The sequence below is a fragment of the Geotrypetes seraphini genome, chromosome 14 (genome assembly GCF_902459505.1).
Source record: "Geotrypetes seraphini chromosome 14, aGeoSer1.1, whole genome shotgun sequence".
Lineage (NCBI taxonomy): Eukaryota > Metazoa > Chordata > Amphibia > Gymnophiona > Dermophiidae > Geotrypetes > Geotrypetes seraphini.
This window is the reverse complement of record NC_047097.1, coordinates 10201824-10224234: the sequence shown is the minus strand read 5'-3', so window position 1 is coordinate 10224234 and position 22411 is coordinate 10201824. Positions and strand designations below refer to the sequence as shown.

General features: G+C 44.6%; 1 protein-coding gene across 1 annotated transcript in view; it reads left to right on the top strand.

Moving 5' to 3' along the window:
* HCN4 (hyperpolarization activated cyclic nucleotide gated potassium channel 4) overlaps positions 1-22411 on the top strand; it is a 392202-nt gene that overhangs the window by 350110 nt on the left and 19681 nt on the right. Inside the window, exon 5 of the mRNA XM_033920731.1 lies at positions 10504-10650. Coding sequence (XP_033776622.1) covers positions 10504-10650 — 147 coding nt within the window. The remainder of the gene's footprint in view (positions 1-10503; positions 10651-22411) is intronic.

Below are 22411 nucleotides of genomic sequence, written 5' to 3'. Positions count from 1 at the left end.
GGGACGGGAAAATGAGTTCCCGCAGGGACGGGGAACTCTCTGTCCCCGTGTCATTCTCTGCTCTCTAGCACTGTGCATGTGATCTTTGCCTAAAACAAAGTGGCATCCAATCACAGTTTGAAACATTTGCAGAACTACAGAGCGAAAAGCAAATTCGATCATGTTTCCCCGCTTCTGTCAAAACTTCACTGGCTTCCGGTGATTTCTAGGATTCACTTTAAATGTACCTGCCTAATATTCAAGATCCTAGGTCCTGGCAACTCAGTTTCAATGCCAAAAAATGCAAAGTCATGCACCTGGGAAGCCGAAATCCACGCAAACTTTACACCCTAAATGGCGAGATCTTGACAAAAACTGAAGCAGAAAGAGACTTAGGAGTGATTGTCAGGGAAGACATGAAGTCTGCAAATCAAGTTGAGCAAGCTTCATCCAAAGCAAGGCAAATCATAGGTTGCATACGCAGGAGTTTCGTCAGCCGTAAACCGGAAGTCATTATGCCACTGTATAGATCCATGGTGAGACCGCACCTGGAGTACTGTGTACAATTTTGGAAGCCACATTACCGCAAGGATGTACTGAGACTGGAATCGGTCCAGAGAATGGCCACCAGGATGGTCTCGGGACTCAAGGAGCTCCCGTACGAGGAGCGGTTAGGGAAGTTGCGGCTCTACTCACTCGAGGAACGTAGAGAGAGGGGAGATATGATCAAGACATTCAAGTACCTCACGGGTCGCATCGAAGTAGAAGAGGATATCTTCTTTTTCAAGGGTCCCGCGGCAACAAGGGGACATCAGTGGAAAATCAGGGGCGGGAAACTGCACGGTGACACTAGGAAGTTCTTCTTCACAGAAAGGGTGGTTGATCGCTGGAATAGTCTTCCACTGGTTATTGAGGCCAGAAGCGTGCAAGATTTTAAGGCCAAATGGGACAAACATGTGGGATCTATCCGCAAAGATAGATAGGGAGGGTCATTGGAGTGGGCAGACTTGATGGGCCGTGGCCCTTATCTGCCGTCTATTTCTATGTTTCTATGTTTCTATGTTTACATGGCATTCTTCCTCCCTTAATCCCACTATCCTGGAATTCTTCGAGACCTGACACTACCAGATCCGCCCACAAACTCAAACTATCTTTCCCCTCGTTAAAAGGCGTCATGTATGCAGGTAAATTAGGGAAATCCCTTTTCTTCAAATTCACTGAGCTTTGGAATAACCTCCCTGCCCCGCTGCAGAACCTAGGCTCATTCCAATTATTCCGAAAGCATCTGAAAACCTGGCTTTTCTCTAAAACGTAAAGCTATCTATTTAAAATGTAAAGCTAGCTATTCTCTTCTTAACCTCTAATTTCTTATTATGTCCTTCCCTCATTTATTAAATTACCTGTAAACCGTGTTGAGCTCTATCTTTATGGAGATGATGCGCTATACAAACTTAAGGTTTAGTTTATTTTCTCTTTCTCTCTCTCTTTTTTTTCTCTCTCTCCTTTTCTCTCTCTTCCTCTTTTTTTCTCTCTCTATTCTTCTCTCTCTCTTTTTCTCTCTCTTCCTTTCTCTCTTTTTTTTCTCTCTCTCCTTTTCTCTCTCTTCCTCTTTTTTTCTCTCTCTATTCTTCTCTCTCTCTTTTTCTCTCTCTTCCTCTCTCACTTTTTTTTCTCTCTCTCCTTTTCTCTCTCTTCTTCTTTTTTTCTCTCTCTATTCTTCTCTCTCTCTTTTTCTCTCTCTCTTTTTTGTCTCTCTCTCTCTTCCTTTCTTTTTTCTTTCTCTCGTCCTCTCTTTTTTCCTCTCTTTTTTTTTCTCTCTCTCTCTTCTTCTTTTCTCTCATTCTCTTTCTCATTCTCATTAAAAGGCATCATGTATGCAGGTAAATTAGGGAAATCCCTTTTCTTCAAATTCACTGAGCTTTGGAATAACCTCCCTGCCCCGCTGCGGAACCTAGGCTCATTCCAATTATTCCGAAAGCATCTGAAAATATGGCTTTTCTCCAAAACGTAAAGCTATCTATTTAAAATGTAAAGCTAGCTATCCTCTTCATAACCTCTAATTTCTTATTATGTCCTTCCCTCATTTATTGAATTACCTGTAAACTGTGTCGAGCTCTATCTTTATGGAGATGATGCGGTATACAAACTTAAGCTTTAGTTTAGTTTAGTTTACGGAGCACCTCAGCAGAAAACGTCTGAGCTAAAATGATCTGCAATACATAATAGCGGTCAACATTTCCAACCTTTGGACTAGTTATACTAGCCCCATGTGTCACTTACATGGTGACAATTGTGTAAAGCTGTACTCAGTGGCTGGGCGTTGTAAGGGGGGTGGGGGAGCGGAGTGCACCTCCAGCTGCTGTCTTCATGGGGGGGAGGGGGCGCCAGCGCCGCTCCTCCTCTCTGCACCCTCCCCCCGTGTACCTCTTTAAATTTCATTGGCACTCACGCTGGCCTCGGTTTCCTTCTGATGTCACTTCTTAGTCACAGGACCAGAACATGATGTCAGAAGAGAAACGAAGTTAGCACGAGCAGCAAGTGGAAGACGCTGCTCATGCCCACAAACATTTCAAGAGATGCGCGGGGGTAAGGGGTGCACTCTGGCGGTGTGGAAGAGTGTGAGGTGTACAGTGTATCCATGAGAGGCACCACCATCCCAGGTACCACCCTCCCTCGCTGCGCCAGTGCTCAGTGTCACAGGTGTCAAACTCAAGGGCTGGCGGGCCAAATCTGGCCCGCCTGGTCATTTTATGTGGCCTGTGGTCCAATGCCCTCAGTGTTACCTTGTGGACAGCTCCCTCCTCCTCACAGCCATAGTGTGCATGGAGCCACGTGTAGCGGCTCCTCGCGTGTCCCACTCCTCATCCAGAAGCTTTCCCTCTGACATTGCGACATCAGAGAGAAGGCTTCCGGTTCAGGTGCAGGACACGTGAGGAGCCGCTGTACTCGGCTCTGTGCACACTATGGCTGTAAGGAAGAGGGAGCCAGCCACAAGTTAACACCAGGTGGCATCGGACCGTGGGCCGCATAAAACAGCCAAGTTGGAGCCGGCCAGTAAGTAAGACACCCGCCAGAGGGAGGCACAGGATGGAGGGAGGGAAACAACAAAGGTAGGGGGAATGATTTTATTTTCAATTTAGTGTTTGAATTATGTCAATTTTGAGCATTTTAGTCTGCTGTCTACATTTTGCACTGCTCAGGAAGAAATACATTTATTTCTTTTTCTCTGGGGGTTGTACTGCATGCAGAATCTTAAATCTTAGGATGTTTTTAAAAATATATTAATACTTTTAGTTATCTGGGTTCTGGTTTAGTGTAGTTTAATTTTGTGGTTAACCATTACCATTATGTGTTAATAAGATTATATTGTGTGTGAAAAATGAATAGAAAAAATGGTGTTATAATTAGTATTATTATGGGGGTGGGGTCTGGGGCGGAGATTGGGTAGGGTCTGGCCTGCGACTTATCCTGTGTTTTGGATTTCAGCCCCTTAATATGATTGAGTTTGACACCCCTGTTGTATATGGTCAAACAAACAAAAAAGGCAAGCAAGATATCTATAACAATCAGCAGTTATGTTTATTTGCAAAAGAAAGTCCCAATACTTGACTTGGAAACAAATCTTAAAAGTCCCGAGTCGAATCCCAGTTTCGGCAATCTGGAGTGCCTTCCTTAGGGGACAACAACAACAAGACACTCCTGATTTGCCAAACAAATCCTAAACTAGAAAAAACAAGGAAGGCAACCAAGTTACATCAAGGTCTGCGTGGGGGAAGCCCACAGTGCCAAACTTGTCTCACAACTTATAAGCCAAATACAGTGTAACAAGTCAAAAAAGCATGTCACACTGTATAATGTTGTAGGGTGCTCTCAGTGTGAACCCTCAGTGATAGGAGCACAGCTCCGACACTTCACTTCTGGGTCAAGGCAATAAGCCTCCACCCACACACCATCATCGAGCGCCCTGTGTGTGCAAGAATCAAAGCAATCAACAATCAAAGTGAGTAAATAAAACTCAACACAACACAAGCAAGCAACCTGAGCGACCCCCACACAAACCCTGCCAGCCGAACCCCCTCAAAAAGCACGCATAAAATCACAACGAAATCAAAAACCATACCAAAAAGTGAAGAACATATCCAGAAATAAACAATACTTATCCAAAACTGTCACACCGACGGAAAAACCGCGCCAGGAGGAAAGGTTCCGCGCTGGTTTCGGGAGGATTCCTTTTTCAGGAACCTGGCCTCCAACAGAACACGAGAAGAGAGGACGGCTGGAGGGCGGATAAGTATTATTTATTTCTGGATATGTTCTTCACTTTTTGGTATGGTTTTTGATTTCGTTGTGATTTTGTGCGTGCTTTTTGAGGGGGTTCGGCTGGCAGGGTTTGTGTGGGGGTCGCTCAGGTTGCTTGCTTGTGTTGTGTTGAGTTTTATTTACTCACTTTGATTGTTGATTGCTTTGATTCTTGCACACACAGGGCGCTCGATGATGGTGTGTGGGTGGAGGCTTATTGCCTTGACCCAGAAGTGAAGTGTCGGAGCTGTGCTCCTATCACTGAGGGTTCACACTGAGAGCGCCCTACAACATTATACAGTGTGACATGCTTTTTTGACTTGTTACACTGTATTTGGCTTATAAGTTGTGAGACAAGTTTGGCACTGTGGGCTTCCCCCACGCAGACCTTGATGTGACTTGGTTGCCTTCCTTGTTTCTTCCTTAGGGGACAAACATTGAATATGATTTGCCACACTGGAGCGGATAGAGATTTTCTGACAAGAGGGAGTAACACCGAGCACTGTCCAAGGTGCTAGGGATTCAATTCCTGGTGCTGCCTTATAAGCTCTCTGCTCTCCTTATTGTGAGAGGAAATATACACATGTATTGCCCTGCTACGCTAGGCACCTATGCTTTGAATAGACACCTTCTTGGCACCTAAAATGGAAGCCCCACTATGAAGTTACAGGGAAATACTTTTAAAACCTAAAAATAGATGACCCTCTATGAAGTTACAGGGAAATAGTTTTACAACCGATAGGAGGAATATTTTTTCACTCAGAGAATAGTTAAGCTCTGGAATGCGTTGCCAAAGGTTGTGGTAAGAGCGGATAGCGTAGCTGGTTTTAAGAAGTTTGGACAATTTCCTGGAGGAAAAGCCCATAGTCTGTTATTGAGGAAGACACGGGGGAAGCCACTGCTTGCCCTGGATCGGTAGCATGGAATATTACTATCCTTTGGGGTTCCAGAATCTTTTGTTACTCTTTGGGATTCCTGAATCTTGCTGTTCTTTAGGATTCTGGATGGAATGTTGTTACTCTTTGGGGTTCCAGAATCTTTTGTTACTCTTTGGGATTCCTGAATCTTGCTGTTCTTTAGGATTCTGGATGGAATGTTGCTACTCTTTGAATTTTGGCCAGGTACTAGGGACCTGGATTGGCCGCCGTGAGAATGGGCTGTTGGGCTTGACACTAGATCGGCGGCTGCTTTTAAGGCCATCTAGAGAATCTGGCTCTAACTGCTAATTTTCAGAAGCAATAACTGTTTAAGTCCGGCTGAAAATTAGAGGATAGGCCCAAAACAAGTAATTTAACCAGTCAGCAGCCGTTTCTGAGTGACTAAATAATTTTTATTTTGACCAAAATATATTTAGTACATTAAGTGTAAGATTTTTGTTGTTGTTGTTGTTTTAATGATCCCACTAGGAAACTGCGTTTGACTTCATCTCTAATGCATAATCAGTGGCACAGTGAGGGTGAAAGGCGTCCAGGGCGGTGGCACCCTTCCCTTGCCTTCATCTCTGCTCCCTCATCCACTCCTTTCCCACCCCCTCTTGCCACATGTGCATGTCCTTTCCCTTTATCCATATCTCTTCAACATTCCCGGTGCGAGCAGCAACTCCAACCTCTGATATCACTTCCTAGGTGCGGGTCCAAGAAGTGGTATCAAAGGAAGAGCCGACGCTGACGCTGACACTGGCTGCTGCTTGTGCTGGGAATGTTAAAAAGGTACGGGGGAAGCGAAGGAGTGCGCAGTAGTAGGGGAGGGGGAGCAGGAGGGAGTGGAGAGGAGGACCTGTGCCGGCACCCGGGGCGTACATCCCCCCTCAGCCCTCACCTTACTAAGCCACTGCGCACAATGGATTATGTCAGCTCCCCCCCCAAGTTATTAAAACAAATCAGCAGAGATTCTATCGTTGCTCGCTGGAAGAGAAATGATAGAAATGTTCAAATGTGGTACTGAATTATAAACTAATGTCTTTATAAATTAACCTGCACTGTCTTTTGATTTTTTTTGTTGTGCGTTTGTAATCTGACCCAACTAAACTATATTAGCCAAAATTCAGCCTCTTTGCAGTCAGCCTTCTAACCCCTGCCACAGTCACTAACTCCTCAAGATGCCCGTGCTGTAGCATACATTTCTATTATAAACCTTTTAGCGTTTTAAAACAATTACTCTTGAAAAAGCTTTAGGGTATTTTTGGCGGTTCTGACACTGCTGGAAATACTGATTGCCATGGAGATTCTGGTTTCTTGACAGTGGTGGGTATCTTCTAAGGCGCCATTAATGCCCATTAGTAGAGCCAATCAGCAGGCTCCGTGACTACATGAAGGTTCCATCAGGTCTACAAGCTGGAATGAAAGGATGCTCCTAATTGGTTGGTTCCATATCCACTGATGGCCTTTTATTGTTCCAGGCAACAGGCATTATGCTGTTCTGAAGGAGTCATGACAAAAGGCACACAGCGGAGGACTTGAGAGTCAAAGACCTTTTTGTGACTTCAAAAGTAAAAGATAATAATTAGAGCTCGTTCACACAAGATGGGAACATCATATCAATGTTTATTTACATACCGCATTAGCCTTTCAGTTCAAGGCGGTGTACAGGGTAGTAAAAAACATCAGGAACAGTGATTTTTAACTAATTAAAATAATACCATTTAACAAACGCATAAAAAACAATAAACGAAAAATTGAGGATTGTGATGGGGTAAGATGAAGAGTGAAAGTTGTCTAGTCTTGGGAAGGCAAACTTCTCTTATCAAACAGCAAACAAAAGGCACAGTTTGGGATCAGTTTTCGTGCCTTTTTGGAGGGGGGAGAGGACCTAGCCTCTGGGATCTCGGTCTCTGTATATCACAAGCAGCTTGGGGCACTGGGGCCCCCGAGGGATTTTACTGTGGTGCTGGAGGCTTGGCAGAGGGATTTGGGGCAGGAGCTGGGGGTGGGGTTTTTGCTGCGGGCGATTCGTCAAATTCCTACTCTGGTGCATAGTGCGGAGCTTCGAGAATGTCACTTTAGGACCTTGCTAAGAGGGTATGCCTCCCAGAGCCGGGCCTACCATATGGGGTGTGTCGCTACCCAATACTGTCTCACCTGTCAGGCGGAGGTGAACTCTTATTTTCATGGACTTTGGGAATGTGAGAGTATCCAGAGTTTTTGGGGGGCCTTGGCTTCCTATCTTCAGGGTCTCCTACGGGTGTCTGTTCCTGTCTCTGCATACCATATGTTGTTCGCTCATTTTTCTTTGTTTTCAGTGTATACCTCGGCAGAGAAAATGTTTTTGAGCAAATGTTATATTTTGGGGAAGAAATGTATATTGAACTTCTGGCTGGCGGATACCCCGCCCTCCTTCTGGTACTGGAGAAATAAATTACACGACCTTTTAGGGTGGGAGGCCACGCTGGTTTCTGCTTCTCGCCGCCGAAGCAGAGACTTTGTTCATATTTGGACTCCATATTTGGACAGTTTATCTCCCCGGATTCGTAGTCGTATCTTGAATAGATTGCAGATGTATGCCATTCCGCCTGTCTGATCTGGGGGGTGGGGGTGAGGTGGGGGGGGGGTTCTGGGGGGGGAGGGGGTGTGCTTGGGGGGGTGGGGGGATGGGGATTCGTGTAACCTGAGAGGACATAAGAGTCCAGTCCTCTTGGGGAGGGGAGTTATGTAATCAATATTTGCCTTTTTGCCTACTGTTTGTACTTGTTGTGGTTCGTTTAATAAAAAACAGTTTTCCCTAAAAAAAAAGGCATGCAATGACATGTTCAGATACGCACACTGCCCTTCCCCCCCCCCAGGCTTGCACAGACTGACAAAATGTAATGAATACACACAAGCTGACATGCACAGACATATGCACTGTCATGTGAAGACACCCACTGTCACATGCACCAACATATAGAATCATGAATATATTCATTGGCACTTGCACAAATATATGCTTGCATACTTCCATATATATAAGATACACTGATACAAATATAGTCACAGAGCATTCAAGCCACATTATAACATAGATATTGTACCTCCAGCATACAAAAAGCTAGACAAACATTCAGAAGCACACATAGATAATAACATAGGAACATATAACCATGATGGCAAATAGTCCATCCAGTATGCGGAATAGAACCATTCATCGCAGCCATTTAAGGGCTGCAATTTCAGTGTGGCCCTTTCATCGCAGGACTGTTCAGCGCCACCCCTCTGGCTGGATCAAGGTGACATGCTTAGGAGGGGTGGGTAACATTGCTGGATTGAGGTAGAGTGCTGAAGGGGAGGTGTAGGGGGCATTGCTGGACTAAAGTGGAGTGCTGATGTGTGTGTGGAGAGGGCATTACTGGATCGAAGTGGAGTGCTAAATCGGTGGGGGAGGGGGGAGGACATTGCCCTACCACCACATGCTGGAGACCCGGGCTGCGCTGAACAGTCCTACGATGAAAGGGCCACTCTGAACTGGTAGCTCTTAAACGGCCATTTTCTCCTCTTCTCCCTAACAGATCCCACTTGCATCTACCACCCTTTCTGTAAAAAAGTATTTCCTTAGATTACTCCTGGGAGTATCACCTCTTAACTTCATCCTATGCCCTCTCATTCCAGAGCTTCCTTTTAAATGAAAGAGATTTGCCTCATGTGCATTTATGCCATGTAGATATTTAAACATCTCTATCATTTCTCCTCCCCTCCCAAATATACCTATTGAGATATTTAAGTCTGTCCGCATATGTCTTATGGTGTCCACTGACCATTTTAGTTGCCTTCCTCTGGACCGACTTCATCCTGTTTATATCTTTTTGAAGGTGTAGCCTCCAGAATTGTACATTATATTCTTAATGAGGTTTCACCAGTCATATACAGGGACATCAATACCTCATTTTTCCTACTGGGCACACCTCTCCCTATGCACCATAGCATCCTTCTAGCTTTCTCCATCGTCTATTTCAATCTGTTTGACCACCTTTAGATCATGACATACCATCATACCCAAGTCCTGTTCCTTTTCCATACGCTTAAATTCTTCACCCCCTAAACTGTACCATTCCCTCGGGTTTCTGCAGTCCAAATACATGAGCTTGCATTTCTTAGCATTAAATCTTAGCTACCAAATTCCAGACGGTTCTTCAAGCTTTCACTGGGTCTTTCATCATGTTATTCACACCATCAGGGTTTCTACTCATTTGCAGATTTTGGTATCATCTGCAAAGAGGCAAACCTTACCTGACTGTCCTTCAGCAATATCGCTTTCAAAAATGTTAAAAAGAACAGGCCCAAGAACCGAACCTTGAGGCACACCACTGGTATCCCTTTCCTCTGAGAATGCTCCATTGACCACTACCTTCTGTTGCATTCCACTCAACCAGTTCCTGACCCAGCCCGTCACTTTGGGGCCCATCCCGAGAGCATTTCAGTTTATTTATTAGACGCCTGCTGGAACAATGTCAAAGGCTTTTAAACAACCAACCGGACTATATTGACAGACTCCTTATTCCGTATCATCCCGCTAAATCTCTTCGCTCTACGTCACAAAAACCTCTTAGTCGTACCGTTCTTGCAACTGATCAACACGCTGAGATCTAATAACTTTGCCGTCATCGCAACCTTCTTTACGGAATTCATTGCCCAAATCATTTACGTGTGGAATCCTCGTTAAAGCAATTTAAAGCAAAACTCAAAACATTCTTATTTGAGGATGCTTTGGGATAAAATTGTCCTTTTTAGGTCTAAGCCAACAATAGTCCCTCTCCCAACCTATTGTTTTAATCCTTAAGTGTGCTTTATTGTAATTCAACCCTACTTTCCTAACTGTGTGTAGTTTGTATATGTCTCTTATATCAAAAGTCTACTAACCTAATATTGTATTGTGCTATATGTTAATACCCACTTGTGTTGCTTCTTTTTAAGATATCTTTTTGGTTAATGCTATACACCGCTTTGAAATTTGAGTTAGCGGTATAAAAAACGTTTTAATAAACTTGAAACTTGATTAGAAACATAGTCTAAACAAAGCAAATTTGCCATCTTGGATTCTGTGTCTGGATGTTCCAGAGAGACCCAGAATAACAAGGACAAGAAGACTCTAGGAAAAAAAAACACATCAGGCCTAAATCCATATCAGATATGGAAGTCAATATCACTGTTTTCTTTTCAAGCTGTAATGAAACCATCGTTTTTTTAATAATAATTGAGGAATTAAATATATCTGGGCCTATAATTGATTTTATTCTTTTTGAATTTATTTTTAAAGTACAAGCAAGTGGAGCAGTACATGTCCTTTCATAAGTTACCTGCAGACATGCGCCAGCGTATCCACGACTACTATGAGCACCGCTACCAAGGCAAGATGTTTGATGAAGAAAGCATCCTTGGGGAGCTGAGTGAGCCCCTCCGTGAGGTGAGAAACAAAGCTTTTCTATTGTTCAAATAAAATCAACTTGTCCCACAGTTATTAACCCAGTCCTCAGAACACACCAAGTCAGTTTATGTTTTAAATCGGGTGTTCTTACCCAGTGGTGCCCATACTCTCCAAGGGGTGGGGGGGGGGGGGAGGGGCAGGAAGAGGTCAGACAGGTTGTGAAGAAGGATCTTGAAATCTGAGGCTTGGCTGCCCAGAGGAAGAACGGGAATGGGGGGGGGGGGAAGATTCCTTGGGCCTGGTCTCCAAGGGGGGGCCTGGCAGCACGACAGCAGCGGCAATAGTAAGGTTACCATATGGTTCCAGAAAAAGGAGGACAGATCGAGACATCTGAGTTTTACTTCTACTGAAAACAATGGAAGTAAGGAGGACAGATAGAGACATATGGGCTTTACTTTTATTGAAAGCAATGGAAGTAAAACCCGGATGTCTCAATCCGTCCTCCTTTTTCTGGAGCCATATGATAACCCTAGGCAATAGAAGCTGCTGCTTTGAAGCAATGAGTTTAAATCCCCCTGGCCTGGCTGCACAGATTGCTGCTGCCTGGTCTTCTGGCTGCTGATGTGCAGTTAGTGCATCAACACTGGCCATCCACAGGTCCTCCTTGCTCCTCTTCTTCTTTTTTCTTCCTGCTGCATCCCCTCCCACTTATAAGGAAACAGGAAGTACTGCCTGCAGCAGAACAGTATTAACGTGTTAACCTAGCAGGTCGGCAGGCACACAGAGTAGGAAGAGAGAGAATGAGCGATCTGCGAGCAGTTATCGCATTTTAAAAAACAAACGGAAAGGAGAAAAGGGGTGAAAAGGGAGATTCAGCAAGGGTGTCCTGGGCCTGGCTTTGTCTCTCATCGGTCCTGATATGAGCAATTGATTGAAACTTTCTAGATAGAGTGAAAAATGTTATTAGAACAGTTATTGGTAGGATAAGTGTGTACTACTGTAATTTCAGTGACGATAGCACTCTTAGTGGTTAATGGCCTGCGCTGCTCCTGATGCTCATAGAGTTCCTATGAGCGTCGGGAGCAGCGCGGGCCATTCAGAAGAGGTGGATGGTTTAAGAAGGGGGTGTGAGGATATAATTGATCAGTTAAAAGGGTGAGCCAAGAAGCATTTAGAACCCTAGTTTTAAAGATATCCACAAGGAAAATGCCCACACTGTCTCTATTATGTGCACGTGTATCTCATGTACATCCATTTAAACTAAACTAAAACTTAGCTTTACATACCGGGTCATCAACCAAAGGAAGCTCAACTCGGGTTAACAATCATTTTTAAAAAATACTGAAAGAAAACCAACAAGAATTTCAAAAGGATTAATTTTCAAAATGTTTAGCAAATAGAAAAAGGTTTTAAAGATTTGTGGAAGAATTGAAAAGGACTGGAGTTTCTCGAAATGATGGGGAGTTCATTCCATGGTTGAAAGAGTTTGAAAGCCAAAGATTGGCTAAAGATCTTGACTCCTTTAATTCCATTTCTGGAAGGAAGGGAGAGTTTGGATTGTTGGATGCCTCTTGCATAGGAAAATCTGTAAACGTTCCATAGCAGAGGAACGGTGTCAGGTCAAAAGCGCGCCGGGACAAAGGCGCGCGCAGACAATTGAGCGCAGCGCGGAGGCACGTGCCGCAGAAAATTACTGTTTTTAGGGCTCCGACGGGGAGGCGTGGGGGGTGGAACCCCCCCACTTTACTTAATAGAGATCGCGCCGCGTTGTGGGGGCGTTGTGGGGGGTTTGGGGGGTTGTAACCCCCCACATTTTACTGAAAACTTCACTTTTTCCCTGTTTTTAGGGAAAAAGTTAAGTTTACAGTAAAATGTGGAGGGTTACAACCCCCCAAACCCCCACAACGCTGGTGCGATCTCTATTAAGTAAATTGGGGGGGCTCCCCAACAAAAACCCCCGTCGGAGCCCCTAAAAACTGTAATTTTTTTTGGCGCGCGCCTCCGTCTTGCGGTCAGTTGTCGGCGCGCACCTTTGTCTTTCGCGGGGTTATCTATGAACCCAGAGGAACAAGGGGAATAAAAATACCCTATAAGATCTTGAAAGAGGCTAAGGGATGAATGATGACTGAGTTAAGAAGCACTATGTTAGACAAAACCTAGTATGATGGTTAGCCACGCTATTCTGATTGTTCCAGCTGCTCCATGCATCTGGAAGGACATAAGGTCCTGATTGTTTATACGTGCTCCCCTTCCCCGTCATTCTTTAACTTAACCAATGCGACCCGAAACATTACCCTGATAATCCAACTTTCAAGGTTATTTATTTATTTGGAAAACATCATCCCTAGCTCATTTTGAGGTTTTTTGTTTGTTTTTTTAATTTTTTTTAATTTTTTTAAATTCTTTATTGCTTTTCAAAACTGATAAAAAGTGTAAACAAATATACATTCATTATATAAAATCACAGCACTTATATTCTTACATACAGTTAAAACATCTTAATCCCTCCTACCCCTCCCCATTCCCTCCCTCCCTACCTGGATGTGTGTAGAAATCCAAGAAAAACCAGAAATTAGGGCATCAATCTATCTGACAAAAACCTCTAATGGACTCCATATCTCCTTAAATCTTTTACTAGTTCCCAATTGTTCTCAAATCATCCTTTCATATCTGTAATATTGACAAAGGGCTCCTTTTACTAAGCTGCGATAGCGTTTTTAGCGCACGCAGAATTTTAGCGCGCGCTAAACCCGTACTACGTGTCTAGAACTAATGCTGGCGTTAGCGTCTAGCATGTGTGGCAATGTAGCGCGCGCTAAAACTGCTAGCGCAGCTTTGTAAAAGGTACCCAAAGAGTTTCCCACCAAAAAGTAAAATTCAATCTGTCCCAGTTCTTCCAATTTCTCATTATTAACTGCACGGCCACCCCCGTCATAATAATAAGAAATCTGTTTTTATTACATTACATTACATTACTGATTTCTATTCCGCCTCAACCTTGCAGTTCTGGGCGGATTACAAAAGAGACATCTGGACATTTCCAGGACGATTACAAAGAGACTTCTGGATTTTTCCAGAAGAATTACAAGAAGAAGAACATTTCCAGAGGAGTTACAAGAAGAATGGTGTAGTATAGTTTAGGGAATGGGATACGGCAAGGAGGATTGTGCTATTCCAGTGGATATACAATTTGGGATGCTGTGCAGATAGGATATAGTGCCGTTTCAGTATATATGCAGTTAGGGAAGCAGTTGACAAGCTTGGGCTTTGAGGGGAAGGGTAACTGGTGAAGAAGGGAGGATGAGAGGAATCCAGGTTGGAGTTATGACATCTGTATAAATTTTTTGAATAGATGGGTTTTGATTTCTTTGCGAAAAGATTTGAAATCGCTTGTTGTCATCAGCAGGTTGGAGATGGCATGGTCCAATTTCGCTGCTTGCGTCCCTAGCAGACTATCAAACATCTTCTTATGCTGGGTGCCTTTGAGTGGGGGGGTAGGTAAATGGAGTCTTGTGTATCAATTGGACTCTTAGACTTCAACAATGTCCCAAATAAAACCACGTCATAAGACAATGGAATAGAAACATCCAATATCCTGTTAATTTTACCCCAAATTGATTTCTAAAAATTGAGTATATCCCTAGCTCATTTTGGATTGAGACAATGAAGGATAAATAGCGCTTGAAAACTGGTCAGAAATACAGGCAATCCAGTTAAACAATATTGCCTCCAACTTTTCTGCTGATCTTTATATATATGAACCCAAGTAGTTTAACATGATGATAGTGTTACTGTATCAGCCAAAACAAAAGAAACAATCCAAAGGGTCTCCAGTAGACAAGTCAACCGATGAAAAACAAAAGGAAAAAAAAAATGCAGAGACGATGTACAAAGCGCCATGCTACTTTATTAAAATTAATTAAATATAGTGGAATGCCGGTGGACATAATTTATTTGGACTTCCAGAAAGCATTCGACAAAGTTCCGCATGAAAGACTTCTCAGGAAACTACAAAGCCATGGAATAGAGGGAGATATACAAAGGTGGATAGGCAAATGGCTGGAAAACAGGAAGCAGAGAGTGGGCATAAATGGGAAGTTCTCAGACTGGGAGAAAGTGACTAGTGGTGTGCCCCAGGGCTCGGTACTTGGGCCGATTCTATTTAATATATATATCAATGACCTGGAAGGCGGAATATCCAGTGAGATCATTAAGTTTGCAGACGACACAAAGCTATGCCGGGAAATCAGATCGCAGGAAGATAGCGAGGAACTCCAGAGCGACTTGTATCAGCTAGAGAAATGGGCAGAGCAATGGCAGATGAAGTTCAACGTGGAGAAATGCAAAGTAATGCATTTAGGTAGTAAGAATAAGGAACACGAGTATAGAATGTCAGGAGCAACTCTGGGTAAGAGCGAACAAGAAAAGGACCTGGGTGTACTGATAGATAGGACCCTGAAGCCGTCGGCACAATGTGCGGCAGCGGCAAAGAAAGCAAACAGAATGTTGGGCATGATAAAGAAAGGAATCACGAGTAGATCGGAGAAAGTCATAATGCCGCTTTATAGAGCAATGGTCAGACCACACTTGGAATACTGTGTACAACATTGGTCTCCCAACCTAAAGAAGGATATAAAACTGCTGGAGAGGGTGCAGAGACGAGCAACGAAACTAATAAGAGGTATGGAGAAATTGGAATATGAGGAACGACTCAAGAAACTAGGATTGTTCTCCCTTGAGAAGAGGAGGCTGCGAGGGGACATGATAGAGACGTTCAAAATACTGAAAGACATCGATAAAATAGAGCAGAAAAACAAATTATTTACATTGTCCAATGTGACACGGACAAGAGGACATGGTTTGAAGCTAAGGGGTGACAAGTCCAGGACAAATGTCAGGAAGTTCTGCTTTACGCAGCGAGTGGTGGACGCATGGAATGCTCTTCCACAGGAGGTTATTAAGGAATCCACTGTGCTAGGATTCAAAGGCAAATTAGATGCACATCTCCTTATGAGAGGCATAGAGGGATATGGGTGATTAGAACAATCAGGTGTATACCTGACTGGGCCTCCGCGTGTGCGGATCGCCGGACTCGATGGACCATGGGTCTGATCCGGAGATGGCAATTCTTATGTTCTTATGTTCTTAGTGATTTCAATGGTGGTTCTCATGTGTGAAAATGCAGGACCCGACACGGGGCGTGTTTCAGAGAAGCACTCCTTCATCAGGGGTCCAGATGGGATAAAATCACAATTGTTGAGAACCGTAGGTATCAAGGAATGAGTACAACAAATCGATGGGCAGAAAACACTGCTGATTTATGTCCTGCTGCTGCTACACCAGGGGTGCCCAAAACGTCGATCGCAATCTACCAGTTGATCGCAAAGGCAACGCCGGTTGATCGTAGAGCCTGTGTTCTCCCTAGTATTGAGTGCCCAGCTAATTTAAGTGAGCACCCGGCTGTCTTGCTCAAATGACATGCTTCCCCCCTCAACAACCTCCACATTCCCCTATGGTCACTGTCTCACCTTTAAAGTTAATTACAGCAGCCTGCAGAACGAACCTAGCAGGCTGCCGTCGGCCTCGGCAGCACGTTCCTTCTGCCACGGTCCTGCCCCTAACGTCAGAGGAGGTGCAGGACCATGGCAGAGGAAACGTGCTACAGAGGCTGACGGCAGCCTGCTAGGTTCGCTCTGCAGGCTGCCATAATTAACTTTCAACTGTGGTAGTTAGGTCCGGAGAGAAGAACGGAGATGAGGACAGTTGCAGTCAAGAGGTCTGAGGTCCTAACAGTCACTGTGTACAGGAAGCAGTGGAGGTAAGGCCCCACATGTTGGGATAAATCTGTGCCTGTCGCAAGGGCCCTGGTGGGATGGGGGTTGCCTCAGAGATGCTGGATTTGGATGGGGGAAAGGAGAGACAAAAGGACCTTGAGGAGGGGCAGGAAAGCAGATTTGAGCCAAAAGGGAGGGGGAAGACAGGGCAGATGCTGGACTACTAGAGGGGTTAGAGAGGGGAAACACCCTGAACTGAGGAGAGAGAGGTGCCAGGCCCTGGGGAAGGGGATGACGAAGAGAGTGAGAGACAGAAAGACCTGGATCAAATGTGGGAGGATTCAAAATGTTAGCAGAAGGAAGAGAGAAGAAGAAACCTGAAACAAAGGAGAGACAGAAGAGAGGGGGGCAGATGTTGGACTTGGGGGAGTATAGAGGGAAGAGAGAGAGACTGCAGAGAGGTGGAAAGATTCTGGACTAGGGAGGGAGGAAGGAAGGAGAGAGAGGCAGAGAAAGACCTGGAAGAAAGGAGAACACAAATGCTGGACATTGGGTGGGGATGGGGTGGGGGAGGTTGTAAGCAGAAGAAAGACAGAGAGAGAGAGAGGCCTGAACCAAAGGAGAAAGACAGGAGGAAAATGCTGGACTATGGGAGGTGCAGACATAAGAGACAGAGGGGGAGAGACCCTGAGGAATAACAGAGAGATGCAAGATCAAAACAGAGGAGGGAGACATGTTGCCAATAGGGGTGGAGAAGAGAAGAAGAAAAGTTGGACTCCTGGAGGGACAGAGAGATATCTTGGTTGGGGAATGGAACGAGGTCTGGAGGTCAGACGAGGTGCACTCGGTAGATATATATAAATATAGGGGTCTTTTACTAAGGCGCGCTAAATGCTAACGCATTCATAGAATATAATGGGCGCATTAGCACGTGCTAAATTGGCTAGCATGCATTAGTAAAATAGGGGGTATATGTTTAGTCTCAAATAGAGAATGACATGGTGACAAAATTCATCACTGTTCCTGTCCCCGCGGATAACCGCGGGAAATAATCCCATGTCATTTTTTAGTGTCTATTTCAACCTCAGTCCTTCTACACCAGCATTCTTCAAAGCAAAGCTTGCGAGTCAGTGGTTGTGGCCATTCATACTCTGATTCTTATGTGAGCCAAGGATAATGAAGCCATTGTGACATCACTGATGTGATTGGCTCTTAGGCACTGGTGGAATGAGGCATTATGACATCACAATATCTGCTCTGGATACCAGAGACTGTCATTCTGTAGTGTCTATTTCAGCCTCAGTCCTTCTACACCAGCATTCTTCAAAGCAAAGCTTGTGGGTCAGTGGTTGTGGCCATTCATACTCTGATTCTTCCCTCTCTCCTTAAACAATGACATGAAGATGGTTTACCGCGGTTATCGACGGGGACGGTGATTATTTTGTCACCGTGTCATTCTCTAGTCTGAAACTGATAGCAGGGGGGGGAGTGTTACTGTATCATAGATAAGCAAAGCAACCCTAATCAGAATCAAAGATGACAGAGGCAGCGGGCACTTTATAGACACTAAATGCCTTTTTTTGTACCCTGTACTCCTCCACCCTGCCAATCCACCTTTCAAGTACTCAACTCATGAGCTACATTTCGTGCATCTGATGAAGTGTGCCCTGCTCCTTGAAAGCTCACGCCTCGATAAATCGATTGCCTCCGCCGTTTCCGTGACACCAGACTAACACGGCTGCCCCCGTGAAAGCGTTTGCCAAATCAGACTCTTCTCCCCTCCCCCCTCCCATCCCTTAACCAAGTCACCAAACTCTGGTTCAAATTCAGCTGCTCTTAAAATGCGGGTTAAAGTCAGAATCTGATCCAGGTTGGAAAAAAAGCACCTTTCAGATTTTCTTTTGCTTTTTTTTCCCCCCAACCAAATTGCCAGCGTGGAGAATGGAGTTGTGCCCATCTGGAAACAATCCATGACATGGCATTAAGAAATCTGAATTCCATTCTCGGCCTGTCATTCTGTCACTGCAAGCAGTCTCCAGTGACCCTAACAAAATAACACTAAAATACCACAGGCCTCCAAAGACATCTTCCCTTAAACAGGATTCTTCCCCCAGGGCCCATACCACTCTCTATTCTGCCTGGATAGGCAGACAGCGAAGATAATATCATCCTTCCCAGGAGGAATAATACACTAACATTATCTTCTTGGAACACAAAGCCCAGCTCACAATTGACAGCCCATTTTATTTGGACGCTGAGATGTGAATAAATACTCGGAGCTTTGTGAAAGGAATGGAAGTCGCCAATATTTGTGGACAGAGTCTTGTGCAGGGTATGCATCCAGACGGTCGTGACAGTGTCCTATGGAAAAATGGCAGAGTTCCACAGTATTTGATGCCGAATTACTGTGCAATCCGTACCAGAGGTGCTAGGCTAGAACGACCTTGCCAGTAGCTTAAGAAAAGGTTTATCAGATCACGCGCACAACTGATTTTCATCAGTTTTTTGATCCATTGTGCCAGAACCAGGATCATTGACTTCTTGACACCATACAATGTGCCATTCAGCAGTGACAATTGATGAATAGTAATGACAGCTTAGGATATGCAAACTGCTGTGATGGGCAAAATTCAGTCAGTAGCAGTCATCATTTTTTTTTTTTAAGTGCTGGTCACCACCTGCTAAATTGTGTCTGGATATCCAGTGCCTCCCTATGTGGGCACCCGGGGGAGGGGGAGGAGGGAGGCAGCAGTTCTAGCCAGGACAGGAAGGGAAAATACTTAAAATGTATCTGATTACTATGTAGAGAATAGCACAGGACAAATTTTTTTCCCATCCCAGCGGGAACTCATTTTTCCCGTCCCGGCGAGTTCTTTTCTTGTCCCTGCCCCATTCCTGCAAGCTCTGTCCTCATCTGCACAAGCCTCAAACACTTTAAAATCATAAGCAGCAACATTCTAGAGCTCAGACTGTGATGTCATAATGCCTCATTCCACCAATGCCTAAGCTCCGTCCTCATCTGCACAAGTCTCAAACACTTTAAAATCATAAGTAGCAACATTCTAGAGCTCAGATTGTGATGTCATAATGCCTCATTCCACCAATGCCTAAGCTCCGTCCTCATCTGCACAAGTCTCAAACACTTTAAAATCATAAGTAGCAACATTCTAGAGCTCAGATTGTGATGTCATAATGCCTCATTCCACCAATGCCTAAGCTCCGTCCTCATCTACACAAGCCTCAAATACTTTAAAATCCTAAGTAGCAACATTCTAGAGCTCAGACTGTGATGTCATAATGCCTCATTCCACCAATGCCTAAGCTCCGTCCTCATCTGCACAAGACTCAAACACTTTAAAATCATAAGTGTTCGAGGCTTGTGCAGCTAAGACAGAGCTTACAGCAATGGGGCAGGGACAAAACTTGCGGGGATGGGACGGGGAAACTGAGTTCCTGTGGGAACAGGGAAAAATTTGTCCCCGTGTCATTCTCTATTACTATGTAATGTATTGTAAACTGCTTTGGGCGAATCTCTTCATGAGAAAGGTAGTTAATAAATCAAAATAAATATCCAAGCAGCCTGCCATGAGCTAGCCAAGCACCGCAGATATTCATTGATAGCTGCCTGGTTAATTTTCATCAGCCTTTTTGCTGTCCTCGGTTAACCAGATGATACTCAGCAGCAGTGCCCAGATAACTAACAATGCCTGGTGATCTCTTGACTCCACCCTGACTTTGCCCTCACACTATCCTGGCACTAATCAGATGGTGCAATGGCAGTCTTCATAGATTTTCAGTGGCACTTTCGGATTAAGTGCCACTGAAAATCCAGGAACCACCCAGTTAGTGAGATGATCAGGCACTGTTCTTCTAAAGCTGAGCAGGAGTCCCCCAAATGCATTGCTGCCAGTAGGAGATGGTGCTTAAATATTGTATTTTCAATTGCTAGAGGCAGGCAGGTTCCCCAGAGTTCTGCAGAGCTTGCCTGCGCCTCACTATTAAAAATGTGATAGTAAAACAGCACCCCCCACTGGCAGCTTAGAGGGAATAGTGCTAATTAGGTTGGAATATCTTCTACCTGATTATCTCCCACTCAGTGGCAGCCCCTATATTTTTTTTGTTTCTTTGAGTAAAGCTGAAAACTACAAATATATTTGCAGATTAAAAGGGGGAAGTTTTCTCTTGCAGCAAAATCTATCCTAGCAGAAGGCCGAAAATTTTGTAATGGTTTGAGAGAAAATTTTTTTAAAACCCCAAAATTAATCTATTGGTCCTTCACAGGTTTCCTCCCAACTGCGTGATTTACAGGGAAAAAAAAGCTGTTTATTTTGGCAGTGGCAGAAAATTTGCTTGTATACTCCAAATAATGACACTACGGCCCCCTTTTATCAAGCTATGATAGGGTTGTTTTTTAAAAAAAAATCATGGGCCAATGCAGTAAAAGTGCCGATGCTCATAGGAATTCTATGAGCTTTGGAGCTTGTACCGCAGTAGCGTGACGATACAAATCCCTAATGCAGCTTGATAACAGGGGGCCTATAATACGATGTGTTTGTTTTAATAAATCATTTTATTGTATTAATTAGTCTTTAAGCCCATTACATTAACGGGTGCTAGAATAGATGTGGCTGTCTGTCTTTCTTTCTGTCTCTCTGTCTTCTTAGCCACTGGCTGTCTTTCTTTCTTTCTGTCTCTCTCTCTCCTTGGCCACTGGCTGGCTGTCTGTCTTTTTCTCTTTGTCTCTCTCTTTAGCCGCTGTCTGACTGTCTTTCTGTCTATCTCTCTGGCCCCTGTCTGTCTGTAATTCTTTCTGTCTGTGTCTCTCCCTGGCCCCCTGCCTGTCTGTCTTTCTTTCTTTCTCACTCCTTGGCCGTTGGCTGTCTGTCTGTTTGTCTCTCTGGCCCTCTGTCTGTTTGTCATTCTTTCTGCCTATGTCTATCTGTCTTTCTTTCTTTCTCGCTCCTTGGCCGCTGTCTGTCTCTCTCCCTGGCCCCCTGCCTATCTCACTCTGGCTTGCCGAGCAAACCAAGATTGCTGCCTGCCCCCCAGCACACTGCTCCCCCCAAAGCAGCCCCTTTTCCCTCTCCCCCTCTACTTCCCTGTGCAGCAGTAGCAGCCGGATGCCTCGCAGCACCTCGAAGGACACCCTCCTGCCGTTGCTCTCACCGCCATACGCACCCTAGGCTGACGCACGCTGCATGTGCCACAAGCTGCTGCGCGCACCGCAAATCAAAGACAGCCACTGAGTCACAAATCACGCTGTCAGGGATCACGGCATTGTAACTGTGCATGCGCGCTTAGGGTTTTATTTTAGAGGATGGGTAGCCCTGGCACCCTCGAACATGAGAAAGACATAGGAAGTTTTAAGAAATGGGTGCATGTGATGTGGGGTGAGCAATCTTCAGAACCCTGGGGGAACCATTTGTTTCATCAAATACGTTCCACGCATGTGTTCAACATTCCCATGAAAATTCATTATACTTATGGGTAGATCATAGTTACAATACAATAAACAGTCTACAAGCATCCTTTCACAGCTATTTGCAGTAACTAGTTCTTTTGTTCCTCTTCTTCTGGGCCTCTAATTCAGAAACCAGATTGTCTGACAAATTAAATATAGAACAGTGGGAGTAAATAGATGAGCAGTTTCCACTTTCCAGCACCTCTTTTGATGATATGCTGTCTAGTGGGTGGTCTGAAGCGGTATGGTGTTCTCCTGCCACCACTGCAAATTATGAGATGGACAGAAAAATCCACAAATCCACATTTGAAACATTCAAAATACTGAAGGGAATAGACTTAGTAGAGATTGTTCACCCTCTCCAAGGTAGAGAGAATGAGAGAGCACTCTCTAAAGTTGAAAGGGGATAGATTCCGTACAAACGTATAGATTCCGTACAAACGTAAGGAAGTTCTTCTTCATCCAGAGAGTGGTAGAAAACTGGAACGCTCTTCCGGAGTCTGTTATAGGGGAAAACACCCTCCAGGGATTCAAGACAAAGTTGGACAAGTTCCTGCTAAACTGG